Genomic DNA, 19,175 nt, shown 5'->3' on the forward strand with positions numbered 1-19,175 from the left:
ATTGAAAGCATCTGCCGTCTTCTCAGTGGCAGGACACAGAAATTAAAGGGCACTTACAGGTGTGAAACCAGCTGGCAAGGTGCTGCTTCAAGTCCGATAGTGATCGCCTCTGCCAAATTTGAAGGTTTTGCCCAGGTAATACATTCTGGGGAGGAAGAGGTTTTCATCTTAAACATTACCCATGACTTGGGCTGGTAGGGCCAAGAGGGCTTGAAGAAAGGTGCTCTACAGAGGAGGCTTTTTCTTTTGATCAGCTGTCACCAAAAAGTTGTAAATTACTTTCAGACTGTGAACAAGAATATGATAAAGACCTTATCATTCCTGTTGCATCCCCAACCTTCCACTGGAGGTCTTGGTTGACCTGGAGCAGGAGACGGCTGTGGGAGCTACCTGTGTCAATATTCCACTGCTTGTTCCCAATGGCTTCCAACTGTGCCAGCTGGCAAACTCAAATTATTTAACCTTGGAGACTGCTTTGATGACACTGTGACATACAAAACAACATTATCAGCTTTTATGTATTTAAACAAATTCATCCAGAAGGGAAAAAAAAAATAAGAGTAGCAGACCTGGAGTTTCCACGAAACTAGCAGTCATCATACCATGACAAAACATTGCTAAGCCTAGAAACATGATCTTCTGCATCAGAATTGCCCAAAATATGCATAAATAATTAGTGGGGTCTGTTTTATTTGTCTTTAAGCTCAGAATCTGGGACAGTAAAACCACACATTTCTGACATTTACATCACATTTTAAATAAGGGATTACTCATTTACTCTCTGATCCTGTCCCATACAGGTCCTCTTCTACTTGCATACCATTTAATACAGATCTCAGAGAGAAAGAGCACTGTGAACTCTTTTGTTCTTAGCATCCTCATTTTTCTATGTTACATTCAGTCCTTCCTACCAGAACCTATGTTTTATCACAAATATTGATAAGCTGCTTTGGTAAACTAGCCTGTCAGTCAGTGTGGTAGAGTCTGCCTGACACTATCCTAATGATATTTAAGTGTTGGTTTTATTTATTTATTCATTTATTGTCCTTCCTAGGGCCATCATTCTTCTTTGTAACATGAACATTTTCACTGATTTCAGAATAAATTATTATAGCCATTAAAAATAATAATGGGAGTAATCAATAGGCACTGTGAATCACTCTAAAATAATACAGTGATCAAGATGATTGATTTTCCATTTACTGAAGCATTTAGCACAAAGACTTCATCACAGAATCAATCGTGGGAGTTTGTTGAGCCTTAGCAGAAGCAGGAGCAGGACTTGTACTGAATATCCCCTCCTGGCTGTTTTGGTATTTCACAGCTCTCTTTGGAGTTTATGCAGAAGGCAGGCACAGGAAGTGCCGGTGGGTCCCGGACTCTGCAGCTGGCTGTGAAAGGCTGATGCTGAGCAGCATCCAGAAGGGTGCTCAGCTGGTGGGTCACACAGTAGCAGAGGCCAGTGATCTTAAACATGCTATCTGTTTCATCTGACATGTTTTGGAGCACTAGCAAGCTCTTGTCAGCTTTGTTAAAGGGCCTTCTGTGAGCCCTTGTGCAGCCTGAACTGATACCTTTATCCTCACAGTTGCAGTGAACTGCAATGTTGCCCGTCACTGTTATTAAGACAAGGCTCTGCTCTGTGACACCATGCTCTTGCGCAGGCAGAAAAGACAGAAACACACTCAAAACTGTTTCACACACAAGGAGAGATGAGCAAGGGTGTCGAGGTACCATCATCGCCTGCTGTGCACACAAGACCCCGTCAGGGGAGGCTGTGACGAGGTGTGAAGGGGCCATGGGACACTGCAGGCACCAAGGAGCAGCAATGCCTGGTCCTGCTGCTGCTGCTGCTGCTGCTGCTGCGCACCCCTTGCCTTAAACTCCCCCAGGGAGGGGGGAAGATATTTGTAGGGTGCCCCCTGGCAGCCCTTGCTGCTGGGACTGCAGGGCAATGCTTACACAGGCTGGCCCTGGGAATTTCTGCAGCTCTTGCTTCTTCCAAACACACTTCATTGCAAACAGAGGTGTTTCATTTTGGTATGGCAACACAACCCACTGCGTCTGGAAGACAGACCAGCCTTACTGTGAAAGCAGGCAGGGCAGGTTTAAGCCACTGTCTGAACACAAACTGCCAACAAAGCTTTTAGGTGTGGATTAGGGTTGCTTTCATATCTTTGGACAAACTTTGTTCTGAGGCTTCTTCTTTGTTGATTATTTCATTTTCATCTTTTGAACCTTTACAGCCTGCTTGCCTCATCTGTCTCATCAAGAGGTCTCTTGGCAGAGGGAAGGAGGCACGGTCAGAAAGTGGCTCTCATATTGCTTTGCCCTAATCTTGAGGGGGTTGGTTTAAATCAATAGCTCATGGAGGGACCTTCAAACAAGTTGCTGAACCTTCTTTTGGATGCCTAAGCACTCTGTGTTCTGAATGTTAATATTCATGTTCTTCAAGGACTTGGGTTTAATGCTCTTTTTGTTCACAACATAGGCTGATATGAGTTAAAAAGAACAAACTTGTCCGCTGCTACATTTTTAATCAGGCTTCAGTTTAAGAGACACATTTTGAAGGTCTGTTTATGCTAAAGGATAAACAGGCATTTGTAAAGCCAGCTCTTCAAATGGACTAGTGTTCAAATAGGATCTTCAGTATGAAAAACAAATAGAAAAAAAGACTCTATCATCACATTCAGATTGGATATTTCTTTTTCCTTTTACTATGGGTTTCCTCTTTCATCAACTAAGAGTTCAGGGTCCTTTTTTTTTCAGGGTCTTAGAGCACAAACATGTCATGTTTCTAATCATACTAACCTGCTCCTTAACTTCATATTTTTCATAAAGAATGAAGATAAACAAAGACATTCAGGCAAAAGAAAACACAACACTTCATGAAAATTGTAGGTTTTTTAAAGTAATCATTTTATCTTTCTTTTGGATGACATTGTTTATTGTAAGACATCATTTTATTAAATACACTGTAATACAAGAGACTTTCCATGTCATGTCGAGAGAAGCTGGTCACATGATTCACAAACAAAACTTTTAACACTGATAACTAGGCATCACTTTGAAATCAGCCAAGATGCAATGAAAGTTTTAAAGCAATGACTGGTTATAACAAACTGCAAAACAAGAACCACTAAATATTTGCACAGAGACATCACATTAAAAGAGAAAAAAAGGAAAAAAGAAAGAAGAAGGATAGCTCTACACACCAGGTCACAGTTTAGTGACAATATAGAGATTTATATTTATGTTTAGGTATCTTCCTCTTTATCTCAAGTGACAAAGAGAGAGATATCTAGAAATATATATATACATATAGGTGGAGAGCAGGGCTGGGACAAATATTTCATAATTAATTGTTTCTCTCTCTATTCAATTAAACAACAATGTTGAATTAAGTTACTTTTATATAAAACATTCTTAGCTGCTTTTCTTTAAGTTACAGAAAGATACATATAAGCTGCAAGATATAGGCCTCTGGAAAGATTTGATTTGATCTCCTTTTTCCTACATATTCCAATCAAATGGCCTCACTACTGGCAGCTTCTATTATCCTTGCCCAAAGTACTCAGTGTTTATAAAATACCAGCCGGTTGTCACTCAGAACCTTCTACAAGCAAACAAAAAATCCCCACAGACCTGGTCTAGAATGCATAGACGGTAAAATAATACACCCATCGTTTCCCATTTCTTCTCCTGAGACATATGTTTAAAAGATGGCAAAATAGTCACTTGGTTGCTATTGTGAAATTCACAGTGTTTTCCCTGCAAGATGTAGAGTTTTTTTTTGTTGGTGGTGTTGGTGGTTTTTTTTTGTTTTTTTTTTTTGCTTCATATTTATGATGAATGTAGCACCCCCCACCCCCCTGCCCAAATAAAGGTGTTTAACTAAGGCTGTTAAAGGACCTCTTGATTCAAAGCAGCAGTGGTTCATCCCAGCCCTGACAACAAGAAAATACAACTTCCTGTGCTATCAAAACCTTAATCTTTGATTAGAAACCCTGATCTGTTCCCCATCCCCTCCCTGCTCCCCCCCCTCACATTTTATAGCAGTATTTGAAATTCCCTTACAGGCTGCAACAACCCGGACATAGTCTTGTTCTAACACATATACAAGGTACCTTACTCATCCAGTGACCTGATCATTTTACTGGGTTATTTTGTTTCTTTTAAAAGTGGTTTGTAAAGTCTACATCAACCATTAAAAAAAAAAAAAACAGTGTCTCAGAAAGGTGGGGAGGGTACACAAGAAGGAGGGGAGAGGGAAAGAGTGAAAGAGAGAGGAAGGAAAAAAAGCGAAATGACAGAGAAACAGAGGCAGGAAAGAAGAAGGAAGGAAAAGGAGAAAAGGATTGAAAGAAAAAGTGAGGAAGAAATAGAGAGGAAAGACAAAAAAAAGAGAAAAAGAAGGAGAAGAAAGAAAAAGAAAAACAGGCATTTGCTTATTAAACTGTAGACAATATATATTGGTTTACAAATCAAAATGAGTGAAGTCTTTTAAGAAAGGGTACACTCCATCAAGCATCACGGGTGCTGTTGCTCTACAAGTATCTGTTCTCCACGACCACTTCTGAGTTCTGCAGATCTATTGAGAGTGAAGGACAGAACGTGGTGATTGCTGCTACTATTACTGCCGAATTTTGGCGTTCTTGATGTCCTACAAGTCGTGTTGCAGTCTGAATAGTCCAGCTCATTCTTGGAATTATTTCATTACTGCAGACAAGTATAAAATGCTAATGGAGCTGCACTGTTATTTTAGGACAATAAAACAACAATAGCACAAACCCAGAAATGACAGTCAAACTCTGCTTTTGGAGCTTGGGAGCTTATCTGTTCATTTCCTCATGAGAAATAAACAAGTGAGATGGGAATGGAAGAGATGTTTTTATGCAATCATTTGGGGAAAAAAATGTGCTTGTTGTTATATCTCCAGCATTCTAGCACCGCCTCTGCTGCACACCAGTTAAAAAGTTGAATCTTACAAACATAGAAAAAGAAATATCAAAAGAAAAAAATTATTTTGGTTACTCAGCAGACTTTTATCAATTTATTAATAGCACTCTAATTATCATTTGTAATAACGTAGGTGTATGTAAATTTATACATATACACACAGCTCATACATAATGTGCATGCATGTCTGCACATATATAAATAAAATACAACAGACATAGGCATACATGTATATGCTATGTGTGTGTATATATATATGCCATATGCAAACACACATATATAATATATATTATATGTATGATCAGTTCATAGCACAGTCCAGAGAGACTTTTTAAATGAGCCTGATTGTCATATTTACTCAGTGTACACAATTTAGCGGACAGTGCAAGCATGATGAATATGCACATAAACTCACCCTTCATTGTGATTTGAGCATATTTCTTCCACCTCTCTGCTCATTCTGCTACACTTAAGCACCTTTTCATGAACAAATGCAAAATACATATAGCTACAGTTTATAGCTTTTCTACTCTGATTATACATTTTATGCACTATCAAGAACATTAATGATGTAGGTCAAGGTTATCCATACTGGTGGCTCTGTAGAACATTTGGTCCTTTAGAAGTTTAACTTACTGCTATGTTATTGCACAATGCATTGTAACACTATTCATTCTCTGAAATTATTCTAGTAGTCTCACAAGTAAATCAAAAAGAAGATGCCACTAACTACAATTTCAAGGTTTTGTGGGTTTGTTTTTTTTCATTTGTTTTGTTTGTTTGTTTTGTTGTTGGTGGTTTTGTTTGGTTTGGCTTGGTTGTTGGGTTCTTCTTCTTTTTTTTTTTTTTGGTATAAATTCTTTCAGTGTTTGCAAAACCCACCTGTTTGCTTTCAGGCTTGAGCCTGCTTTCCAACAGAAGCACCTCAGATGCCATTTTCTTAAGCTCATAAGAAACTAAGATAGAATACAGCAGGCAGAAATTCAGCACCTCCCCCTCCACCACCTGCAGCCTTCTCCCACTGCACAGTATCAGTGGACTCTGACACCTTTCTTTTCTACCACTGTTATTTTGAAAATCAGTTCCAAATTTCTTTTAAAAGATGAAACTCAGATTCTCACGTGAATGGGTTTCACTGGATGATCATTCTTTATCTAGCTTTTCGTGTGAACTCCAAGACAGTCTAGATAAAATCTTAAGGCCCATTTTGTAGGAATCTTCCTCTGGCTTTTTGTGTGTTTCCAGTTCAGTAGCAATTAAGAAATAACACGTAGTTTCTCAAAGAAATACTGAGTATGGCTTTATAGATACACTGTCATGTTTATTTGTAATGCTGCCTTTTCAATGACATTGAGAAGGGTAAAATTCCATCACTGTCCAGTGAACAGTTTTCTTCTGAAAATGTTCAAAATCTTTATAAGCTAGCTCTAAAAGCTTCTGAAGAAAAAACTAAAGTGCCTCAATAAATAATATATGCATGCAAATTATATATTAAGTGTGTTATGGGAACACTTACAAAAATAAAATGTTTAATTTATTAAATAAAATATCCCCAACGCAAAAATGAAGGACTATTTTGATCTGGCTCATATCAGTAAGAGATAACAAAAAGAGAAAAAGAAAACAAAGATTTTTTTTTTAATTTTTTTTTTTTCAGTAATGCCCCCTCACAGAGGGAGGCAAAAGTCTTGAGGAATAGGTAAGATAGGTTTTCTTTTGTAAGAATTCATATTAAAAATAATCCTAACTCTAAATTTGAAATCCTCAGCTTCCGGTTTGAAAAATAACAGGTATGTCCATGCACTTGTCATCAACACAGTGGCCATGCAAATGTACACAAACAATGCCCATCCAACCAAAAATAAATTATTTAAGAAAGACTGGATGTCAGTAATGACAGCACTAGTACCAATACAAACATGGTGCTGAGCTCAGGGTCTTTGCACTCTGAATAGTAAGCCGTAACATCAGAGTTATTTGTTTTCCCCAAGGATCTCGTTCTATCCCCGCCACGGTTCAAATATAACCAGTGAACTCCATGCTTTAGATTATTCATGTAGTATCAGCCTATTGTATCTGTAACATTGTAAAGACATTTTAACATAGCTAATGTCTTTCATTATCCCCATTTAATGAAATATAAGTTATACTATTATGAGTTCGCTATGCCTACTAGAGAGTACTACAAGATGAATGATAGTTTCTGCACAAAGGGCATTTATCGACAGAGACCATGCACAGTTTGCTCGCACGGTTTAAAAAAAAAGAGAAAGGATTGAGGAAGGAAGGAATATGCTGCTGGACAAGCAGAGTGTAAGATACACCTGCTCCAGCATCCATAGCTTGTCCTGTCTTATCAAAATCCTTAGTTTTGATGTGTGATCCTGAAATTAATGCTGTACATTAATAAGCCTAGCTTCAGTCTTTATTAAAAAAGACTAGCTGGAGAACATTTTATACCAGTGGCACAACAATATCCTTCCAGAAGACAAAATAAGGGCATGTGTTTACTTATCATGTTGTAACATAATTGTGTGCAGTGCAGGCAGCATCTTTTCCTTTTTACCATAGACTTGTATCTGGCAATGAAAGGTACTGGCGAAGTGCCTCCTTGAACAATCCCTTTACTCTTCAGAAAGACTCTCCAGGGAAAGTGTTAGACCTCCTCTTGCCTTCCATCAAATCACTTCAATGTTTTTAGTGGGGTTTGATGCCATCTGATCCCATAGTTCCTCCAGATAGTGGATCACACAACACTGTCTTGTTTCCATCTGGCTTTATCTCCTCAAGGAATACTCTTTATGTAGAGAATACTAGTCTTCTTTTTCCATCCACATGCTGAAGCAAAAAAATTGAGGTGAATCCATAGAAACTCTCAGTATCTTTACAGCAAATATCACAAAGTTCGAGTCAAATATATTTTCCCTTTTTTTCATCCACATCAAAGGCATGAATACAACAAGGCATTGTTAGTTGTGGTGAGCAAACTGCAGAGTCTGCTGATATAACAGATCAGGTTTTTAAGGCCTTTGTCTATGCAGAGTTACAATAATGCAGAAGCCAAATTGATTAGAAAGACAGGAGAGAAGAAAAAGATGATAGGAAATGAAAGAGGGAGAGAGAGAAGAGATATGTCTCAGTAATGTCTAAGAAGTCAATACTGTGTCTACAGATGGAGAAGTGCGCATTGCTTGCCCTTTGAAAGCTTCTCCGCAACTTTGTCATTAATACTGTCAAAGTTAAGAACGCATTTTAATGGAGTTCAGCGGCAGTTGAACACATTCATTCACACAGCCTGTAAGAAGAAATGCTAGGAGACTTTAGCCTAAAATATCCAGGTAGACTGGAGATGCCTTGGCCAAGTTCTGGAGGAGGGAATGGATTTCTTTGATATTGAGCCTCATGTGAGGCTCCCGTTGCCAACAGCCCAGCATCAAGTCATACACTTCCTTGGGGCATGTGCGAGGTCGCTGCAGGACTCGGCCCTGAGTGATGCACTCAATCACCTACAAGAAATCACAAGCAAAGGATCAGCACAGCTCTGCAAACTATACAGGGCTCGTCTATGAAAGAGTTAGCTGCTGATAGCCCCAGCAGCCTCACTGGTGGCAGCCAACTGTGCAAAGGGTTGCATTTCTAGGTAGATGCATGGCAGCATCTAGAAAAAATCACTGTAAACATATATCACCAAAGAGCTGTAACTTCACTGATACTAACTTCATGCATGTCACCCCTTCTACCCTTAAGGAAATGATGGCCAAGAAGCACTCCCATACATTCTCTTTCTACCCATCTACCAACCTCACTTCATCTCAAAAGGAAGCTAAATTTTCACCTTACTCACACAGCACTTCAGCACTCCTCCATCCTTACACCCGTTGAGTGTTGCTGTGGCTAATTTCTGAAAAGGGGTTACTTCTGATTCCCTGTGCATTAAGAGATCTCCAAATTCCCTCAGTCTATTCAGGAGTGGTTTAGGACAATCACTTTGCAGCAATGACATGTAGTTGAAATCAGCCAAAGACTGTTCTGGAGTCTGCTAAGCTCCTTTTCGTTACCTCATGGTCCTTCTCAGTAACCAGAGCAGACTCTAACAAATACAAATGAAAAAGCTACATTCCAACCTAGTTCTGCTTGGTCAACTTCCATCCACTTTGGGGAGAAAAGGGTGAAAAGGAAGAAATTAAACCACAATGTTTATGACAATAAATACTTGACATTGGGGTTTTTGCCTTTACTAAATAAATTTGTTGCTGTCTTTCCTCGAGAGAAGCCATACCATCAGTTTCAATGCAAGCCTCTCCTAGGCAGTTTGAGATTGTATTATACATACCTCGTTGTTTGAGAGCTGATACCATGGCTGTTTGCCGTAGGTAAAGATTTCCCATAATACAACCCCCAGGCTCCAGACATCGCTTTCTGTGGTGAACTTTCTGTACATGATACTCTCTGGAGGCATCCAACGAATGGGCAGCATGGTGTGACCCCCAACCTGAGAAGAACAAATGGGTCAGAAATAATTCTTCCAGACCCTCACAAGGTAGAGTATCAAGATGTTAAATTACACAAATACACAGCTTCTATTTTTCCCATATGTTGCCATTTGCTATGCAGAGCTTTTAAGAGTTGTGGAGCTGTGATCCAAGCTCCTCTCCTCAAATGACAATCCCTACTGTGATAGGTTTTTCAGTAAAATCTCCACAGATACTGTTTCTGAGATATGAACTCACCTTTAACATTTACTTGGAACCCTTGACCCAAGGAACTAGATGTTCTATAAAATTATTAACTAATTCAGCCTAGCAACCCACTTCAAATTAGGCTAGTTTTACTCTCCATTTTAAGACTCTGGAAACTATAAAAAGATTCATGCAATGAAATCTACACTGAAGATTTTTTTCTACAAAATCAATGATATCAACTGAAATCCACAGTGGTCTGACTGCTTGACATAGTAGAATTAAGTTCTTTATGGTTTAATCTCCTAATTTTGATAGAAAACAAACAAACAAAACCCAACACTGTTTGCTGATAATTTCCAAAGTTAATCAGTGCATCAAACTATTTTTTCCCACATTAACAACCCAGTCCTACATAGCTTTACAAAATTTTCAGTTTTTTGGATATATTCCCTTGATTACAAAAAACTTTTAAGACATGGACTCCCATCTCAAATCAAGTCATGTTGAAATCACTATTTTCTTCTTACCGAATGAATGCCTTTCTGAAAATCATTTAAAACATTTTTCATTTTCCCCAGAATGCTTTCCTAAAGTCCAGTTACCTAACCATAATTTAAATAAATAAAACAGTTATTTCCAGTTTCTAAACAATTCGTTTTTCCTGATATGTCCCATTCTGACCAGATCACATCAATAGAGAAATCCACTCAAGTACTTTTTAAATAGTACAACTGGCTCAGCTACTGTGATATAGATATATAGGCATTCTGATTACTTTTACATCAAGACAGCTGTGAATATTTCCAAGGAAGTGAGAAAAAAGGAAAGCTTTTTCAAGGACATCTAACTTTTGATTAATCCTCATTTTCCTGTCTGAAAATGTGTTTAGTTATGAAACCACATTCACACTTTCAAGATTCTGTCAATTCAAAATATCATTTCTTCTTGTGGGACTTTACATATGTTGTTATAAATAATGCCCTCCTTGTTCTCATGTAAAAACAGCAAATGGAAGGAAGACCCAATAGAAGTTCAGTCAGGGTTCACGTTATTTCTAAATCACTCAGAACATCCATTTCCAGCTATTTGTCAGCAATTCAGTGTTAGTGCAGCATACCAAAAACACAGCTATGGCTTCTAGAGCTCAGTCCTGTTCCATACATTGCCACGAGTCAACTGTCACTACTGATTCCATAAAAACAGAACGTCATGCCAAATTTTCATGGACTTTCACACCTAGCCTATTATAAGGGTACTTCTCCTCTCTCTATCTGAGACACCATGCAAGTGAGGGAGGAGTATTTTATTTATTATTTTTTTTGAGATATCATATTAAAGGCAGGGTTCCCAAGTTTAATTCCTGACTGCACTGTGGATTTGCTTCTGACTCATTACTGGCTGCTCTGCACAGATTTTAGAGCCCTTCAAAAGGGGACCCAACTCCTACAGCTTTCAGTCTAACTTGAAAACATACATGTCATCAGTCCATTGACAGAGTGGATATGTACTTTTAAGTGACTTTTTTCCATCAGGCCAATTTGTCTCTGTGACACAGTTTACCCCTCTGATAGGCACAATTTCTGTACAGCCCTGTTCATTAACATTTTTAATCGTCTTTGACCAAGAATTCACTCAATGACGTGGAGAGTTTGAAATAACTCACAAACCTGCTGAGATGCAAGCAAAGCTTCATTTTCACACCTCATCATAAACTAGCTGGTGTGGCAACCAAACAGCTCCAAATCACCACTTTTACTCCTGTCTTGAGAGGTATTTCATTAGAAAGTCAGAAAAGTTAGTCCCTTTGAAACAGGCAGTCACATACACGCGGCCAAAGGGCAAGTGCCATTAAAAGATGATTAGTGATGAGAGGCTTTTGGTCTCATTAAATATTGAAATGGCTCTTAGATCTGCTCATCATATAGTCTCCACAATTGGTTCTTTTCAGCAATTTCTTTGACTCATTCCTTAAAAATTAATGAAAGCTATAAACAATAAAATAAGCCTCTCTATTTTTTTCTTATTTGTCACATCCTACATTAAGAGATTTTTTAAAAAACAATTAAAAATACCACTTTCCAAATCTTTCCCATCGTTCCTTGCTACAGAAGCACAGTGTAGTTGTGGTAGAACTCTGTGCTTGGTTTCCAGTGTCATTCAGTACAATAAATACCTCTACGGCGATTATGACATATGACCACCAAATGATGGATTCACAATGAAGTGATCTGTAACATCACAGGCCTAGCTGCCTCTCTTCGCAGTCATAGCAAGACTGACTCATCAGTACTGATTCTTACCAGGAATTCAATTTACAGATAAGCACAAACCACAGGGCTCTTTGGTGTTCTTCCCACATCACCTTGCCTGAAGCTGTGTCCATTTCTGTCCCTGAAGGGAAAAGACTTCACTGGGCAGAGTACTGTTTCACTAATGAGAAGTCCTGAGGTGTCCCACCTCTATCATTGTCAATATCTATCATATCAGCCAAAGTTACCTCCATTGCCAGAGTCTTTGTGACAATAATATTAACCTCTTTGCAGAAATACCAATACTAGCATTATAAGGGGTGCTTTCTTGACAGATAGCATTGCAACAAGGAGAGGCAACACTGAGCAACACCTGTGGCAGGCTGAGCATCTTCTATCCGTGGTCCAAGAGCACCTTTAACTCAGATTTCAGTTCAGCCACATCAAAAACACAGGTCAGGGCCTGGCCAAAGGCAATTTTTCTACATGCACATTTCTTTCTCTATTAATGATCAGTGGTTACTGAGTCAACAATTACTTGGTTCAGAAAAGCACTAACGGCTGTCTTAGGTGCATGCTTAAAATGAAGCATGTGCACCACAACCTTCTTGAACTGAAGCCTGGGGCTTGACAAGGCAGTTCTCAGGCTGCCTGAAACAAACTGCCAGTCACTTGTGAGCTTCTTTTGGTCCTTACTGGACTTCTGAGTCCAAGCACCCACAGCTGTGTCATAATAGCAGCGAGAGGTAGAGTGCCTTTTTGCTGTTGCTTCCAAACTCTCAGCAAGGTTAAGGGGTGTTTCCCAAGAAGAATTAATGAAGGAAAACACGAGTACACTGACTAAACTTTAAAGGTTCTGGGTGCTTCAAAGGTATACCTTCTGCGTATGTTTTAATAAGAAATGCAAGTATTACATGGCTCTCAGATATCAGCATCCTGCAGGATTCATCCCTGATGTGCACACTGTAATTGCAGTGCTGCTTGACACATATCATTTTAAAATGCTCATGTGCTAAGCAGACTACCACTGCAGGTGAACAACACCTTTATATTCAATCTAGCTAAAGTTGTGGCATGTTTAAAAGGATTCCAGTTTGAAATTAGTATGCTATCATTTTAAAATCTTTACTTTAGCTGTAAAAATACTGCAAAAATGACCATTTTATGGATACAAACTAGGATATACTTTCTTTATGCTCACCTGAAGACAGCTGCATTACAATGGTTCATTTTTATTTAGAATTGCACTTCTATGAATCCTTTTTGTGACTTAAGTATTTACTTCTATATGTCAGTGTATGCAAGCAAGCTCTCCCTAGCCCTGCTGTAGCCTTGTATTAAGTTTACTAGTTATGTTTATTAGCAATATTGGGCTAGAATGTAAACCAGAAAGCCTAGTGAATTAGCTTCTGCAATGTGCAAACTATCCACAGGGAGGAGACTACTATGCCAGATCAGTGAGCTATGATAGTGTTCTCCAAAAAAGCACTTAAGGAGAAACTGCCACATCGTTCCATGTATAAGATGCTACATGTCTGAAAAAACAACATCATTCCACTTGTCACCACTTTCAGCACTCATTTGTTAAATTAATTTAGTACTTTGAAAGGTGCCAAATAAGCAGATCTTGAACACTGTTTCCATCTAATTACAAACATTAAGCTTCAAGTAGAATCACCATGTCTTAGCCTTGAAGCAGGGCATCTAATGGCAGAGTTAGCTAAAGTTTGATCACTCTCTGGCTTTGTATGTTCCATATCCTGCTTTGCAGGCACTATGAGATTGTGAGGCTTGTCTAATGCAGCAGCCTTTGTTTTAAGAAACTTGGCCGGTAGTAGGTAATTCTGTGGAAGCTGATTGTTGTTGCCCAAGAGTTTGCACATGTCCATCTGTCTGACCATCCATCCATCCATCCATCCATCCATCCATCCATCCATCCATCCACCCATCTGATGTAAAACCAGCTTTCTGGCCATTAATATTACTGCTACAGACATGAGCCTTTGGCTTATCAAGCTAAAGGCAGTTGGCCAATGCGATTGCTGTAATACCATGCTCTGGTCACTGTGTTGACTACCACCGTCCAGCCACCATGGGAACACAAGGCTTTGTTGCCTGACAATTGTGAGCAAATGGATATGCTCACTCACAAAGAACGAGCACTGGCAAGAGGAGGGTGTGGGTAGAGCCAGGGAAGCCAACCTACAGAGATGTGGAAGAAACAGACTGTGTGTGTGGCTACACAGATAAGACACAAAATAGGGACTGGGAAAGGTGCAAGAAATGTGCTAAGTTGGCCACTCAATCTATTCACACCAGGCTTACCCCTTACTCATTTGTACTTGGAAGAAGAGGGCAGAGTGGATTGGCCACACTTTTGCAACGCATGCCAGCTGCAGCCCAGTCTTACCGTACTAACAGTGCAGGCTGTGGTGCTAAGGTTACTACAGAGGGCTTTGGGGCTCCAAAGCCATGTGTTAGGGTGCTGCAGGGGCTGACCAGTGGAGAAGGCCTAGCTGAAGAATGGTGTGATCTCCCTGCCTACTAAATGCTGATGGCAATATTTGGAGAGGCTCCGGTGCTCCTTGAGGGGACACCAAATCCAACCTCCAGCTTTTGCAGGTATTTTAAGGTAGAACTCTTTTCTCATATTTCAATTGCCAGCTTCAAATAATTGACGACACTGAATTCATGTAGTAAAATGTACAGCAATCAATTGCACAGATGTGGAAAACAGGCTTCCTCTTTTATGTTCACTATTCCCAGTTTCCCATGATTCCCTCAGTGTGGCATTGCAATAATGTGTGATAGCAGTTTGCACATACTCTAAAGACCAGTGATATACCTTCTGTCAACAGGATAAAAGTAATGTTTACTTGGTCCACCGAATGAATCTTAATGACTCATCCATGGGTTTCTGCCCTTATCCTGCCCAACACATTGCCTTGCTTGACTGCTGCATTTCAGAGTCCCACTGACCTCAAGCGCAGGGCAGACCTTTTGCAATTGAAGTCGTGAAAGCAGCAACACTGCCCAGCACACGCTTAAAGTAGCTGCCATGTGACTAATATATACCTAGTCTCTTTAATGCAGCTTGATTTTAGTTTGTCAAACTGGAATCAAGCTACAACTTTTCACCTATTTTTACCCACTCCTAACAAAGAGTGTATCCTCCTGGATACTGACGGCTTACAGCATTTCGGGGTACTTTCCACTATTTATGTTTTGGTCTACTGACTTATTTCCCCATCTCAGGATGATATAACTGCAAAGAAATGTTCTCTGCAAAGACTATCACGTCTTACTGCTAAAACTGAAAACCTCTCCTCTCTTGGTGAACATCTGCTCTCTCCTCCTCATAAAATGCTGGCAAGTGTTTCTTGCAGCACAAGAAAAAATCAATAATTGTTATTTTCATTTCTTCCATGCCCTGGCCTTGCAGACAAAGTCAATGTCTCCTCTTAAAATATCATCAGTCCTGCCACTTGCAGAAAAGAAACATATTATTTTCACAGTCTCAGTCTAGATAACAAGCACATGAGGTTACGAATTATGAAATAAATTATGAAATAGAGCAGAGTATATGCAATAACTAAAGAAATGTCCTTTCACTTTAACACTGCTCTAGCTCATCTTAATTCAAGAGGGGCTCATGTCTAAAGTTCTTAAGTAATTCTACCAGGTCTTCTCCGAAAACTGAAACAATGTCCAGAATAACATTTATTACACTTTCGATTGTCTCTTAAGTTGCTCAACATGAGTTCAGTATTGTGTCAACTTTGTGTCACTGGAGATAAAATTCTTCTCAATAATCTCTGTAAAGCCATGAGTGGCATGGAGAAGATGGAAAAAGAACAATTGCTCACAGTTTTCTGTAGTGCGAGAACCACAAAACAAGAAATGGAATTTGTAGATGGCAGGGTTCATAATGAACAAAACCAGGCACTGTCATGTAACATACAACTGCTTGTGGAACCCATTGCCACAAGACACTGCAAACACCCAGGGCTTAACTGGGATCAAAAAGTGATTAAGCAGATTCATGAAGGATAAAATCTGACTAGGGCTATCAAACACAAAGATACAATCTCTGGCCCAGCAAGTGCCTGAGCAGTAGACTGCTGCAGGCTAAGAGCGTGGATGAGGGAAATACTACTATATGCTAAAGCTGTTTTCAGACTATTCCTCAGGCACCCATTACTCACACAATCCTGGAGGAGAAGAGCTTCTCCTTTGGAGAACCTGCTCATGTGTCCCTGTGTAGATAGGACATACGTTTTTGGAAAATACAGTTCTTAATCAAATGTCTCAGCAACACTCATGGAGGGATAGAAGTAATTTTGCCAAAAGGATGGAATGAAGGAGATTAACCAGATGAAATTAAAATATGTGAATGACCCATTCTGTCTTATATCTCAGCATCTTCCAAACCTCATTTAAAATGCTAAGTTGAAAGGATAAACAAACTATATCTATCACTGTGTTTTACACAACACAGCATCATATTGGGTTGGCCAAACATAAAGGGAAAATTAATAATTTGTGGTAGTTACAGAGCAATGGAGAACTTAGCTTTCCAAGAATGGAAGATGAAATGCCCTTGATGTAACACAAGTGCTGAAGAAAGTGACACGATCTGCATTTCTGATTAAAAGAAAAACTTGTCCCAAGTCAAAACGTCAGAAGGAAAGTTAACTATATAGAAACCTGCAGCAATGCGATGTAATGTATTACAGCTCATCAGTGTCCCAGGATGAAGGCTGTGTGAATGAAAAAAAAAATGATTCCTTTAGGTTATCATTACTTTTACTTTCGGATGAGAAGAATTTCTATTCTTAAAAAATAAATTATAATTTAAGTGAAAACAAAAGGAAGTACACTGTGGCAAATTGATGGGAAAGGCAACTGGAACAGAGTATTTCAATGAGTTCAGTGGACATCTAGATTAATTTTTGAAGATGGGAATTCAGGACCCTGGTGAACGAGCAGGAAGGGTTTACCGTGGAAAAGCTGGCCTGTGGAACCAGATGTTTTTGTTATTTTTCCTAAAAACAAACAAACAAACAAAAAACTTGTATTCTCCTAACTTGCCATATCAAGTTATGCCACAGCATACAGTTACTGATCACTCCAGTGTCATGACTGGTAATTCACATTATTGAGCTCATGCGAAGTCCTGTGTTCTGCTTTACAAACCGTGGTTGCTATGACACTTGTACCCTATTACTATTCCCTTATAAGCACCTGAGTATCTGCTGCTTGTACCCCTGGGGATGAAGAGAGGTATCAGGTACCAGCAGACAAGCAGCTGAAACAGGGCATGTTAAAACCCTCACAGGCTCAGGGGTGATCATCTAATGTGTCCAAGTAATGAGCAAAACAAATTTTCAATGCAATATTAATGAAATACATTACTGTCTTTGTGATTTTCAAAGCAAACAGTTTATAAAATATCAAATTCCACTTTTTCCATTAACCCCAGAGAGTCTGGGCTACTGGGGCCAAAGACACATTAAAAGTAATCTTAACGTGCATTGGAAAACAACTCTGCAAGTCTCTACCATAGCTAAAATTCTAGTTTCTGTTTGCTCTTACAAAAAGGGGGGATGAGGTATAATGTGATGAGATGCTAACTGAACCGCACAGTCAATATCAACAAGTAGCAGGTACACTAGGGCAAACTCTGAAAGCCAGTTTGTGTTCATGAGAAAACCTCCACACCTGATGTCAAGTCTGAAGAACCCTTGCCCATATTTCTTTTATTGAGAATCACATTTTATTTTATTTTTTTCAAATTTACTGTACTGTAGGCTAACATAGCATGTCTGGCTCTATTGGTCACATCAAATTACATCATGGTAGAAGAAGGGAGCAACAGAGTTTGGTTTGTAGCTTTTCTTCTCCTTTGTGAGTCACAGAAGTGTTTCTGTAATGTACGCTGCATGGGAGTACTACCATTTCTAGTTGAATTGTCTCAGATATTCACATCCTTTCAGTGTTGTTAAATAGCCTTTCCCCCTTTCCCTGGATGGTTAACTTATACAGCTTATAAATACCAGACTAAAAAACTGCCACACATATGTGAGGCAACAAAATGGATAGTCTTTAGTATCACAAATACTAAAAATATGGGCATATCTACTGAGCCAACACATCTTTTCCACAGGTGGAAAAGGTTGTTTTGAATCATCAGTGCAAAATGGGGATAGGAGATTCAGTGATTTTATGTCAGCTATTTTGGCTTGTTCACAGACTACATGCATGATGTTGGGCAAGTTATGTCAGATCAAATGTACAAACTACTGACTACATGAAGAGAGTCCAGAGATGTAGACCAGTGGGAAGCATCAAGAAGGCAGAGCAAGGCTTCATGATTCAAAGGAAGAAAAGTAACCTTACTATTTCAGAGCAAAGGATCTTTTCTGTGCACACTTCTCTTGATTTGCCTAAAGAGCAAGTAAATTATGACCTCCACCACAGTACTGATCTGTCTTCAGTGCCCACATTGAGAATGTCTACACTGATGCTGTCAACAAGGTAGTCTATGCAGCTAGTCATCTACATAAACAGGTAGCTGAGGGAGGAAAAACTATATTGTTTCTCAACCAGGTGCCAATAAGCAAGTGAATAGTAAGGCCCTTGTCATCCTCCTTATCTTCTGCAGTCTTACTGATGCTTTCTGATTCTCAGTTTCTCTGGACCATGATTTCTTTACATAAACTGGGAAGAAAAAAATAAGTTTCACTAAAATAGAACATAAAAAAAAATCTCTATTGTTTTCTTTCTGTGAATTCTAGGTTTTGACCCCTCACCTGTACCATGACATCACTCTATGAGTTGAAACAGGCATTTGCTCTGGAATAAGGTGTCCATTAAACAACATGTAATATGCTCAAATGATACACAACATGATCATTAAAAATACCAATAACTGCTATTACAGAAAAAATATATTACTCCTTCTTATGGAGTTTGCAAAATTGTATATTGATATTATCTAATTCATATGTTGAATTATTCCTCAAGCCATGCTTAAAATATTGTTCTTGGACACAACAGTCAAAGTATAGCCCAAGCAGTGATGAAAATGTTTTATAGCTCTTGACTGTATTTCTACACTGGTGTTAAGGGAGACTTTACACCAGCAAAGGGCCTGGAAGCATTAATTTGGTTTGGCTTTCTGACATAAAGTTTGTTGAACTTGTTTGTTACTAGAGGATCCTGGGGCACGGAAGAAGATCATAGCCATCTTTGAAAGGATTTTGGACGCTACAACAGGATTGCT

The 19,175-nt window shown here is 39.1% G+C and overlaps 1 protein-coding gene across 2 annotated transcripts in view; it reads right to left on the reverse strand.

The window, feature by feature from the left end:
* Positions 1 to 2,918: 2,918 nt before the first annotated feature.
* NTRK2 (neurotrophic receptor tyrosine kinase 2) overlaps positions 2,919 to 19,175 on the reverse strand; it is a 202,575-nt gene continuing 186,318 nt past the window's right edge. For both annotated transcript variants that reach the window (XM_083818799.1, XM_083818798.1), the window contains 2 exons: positions 9,293 to 9,451; positions 2,919 to 8,465 (listed from right to left, as the gene is read on the reverse strand). In XM_083818799.1, the coding sequence (XP_083674925.1) occupies positions 8,280 to 8,465; positions 9,293 to 9,451 (345 nt within the window). In that variant the 3' untranslated portion in view covers positions 2,919 to 8,279. The remainder of the gene's footprint in view (positions 8,466 to 9,292; positions 9,452 to 19,175) is intronic.

The sequence above is a fragment of the Anser anser genome, assembly GCF_964211835.1.
Source record: "Anser anser genome assembly, chromosome: Z".
NCBI lineage: Eukaryota > Metazoa > Chordata > Aves > Anseriformes > Anatidae > Anser > Anser anser.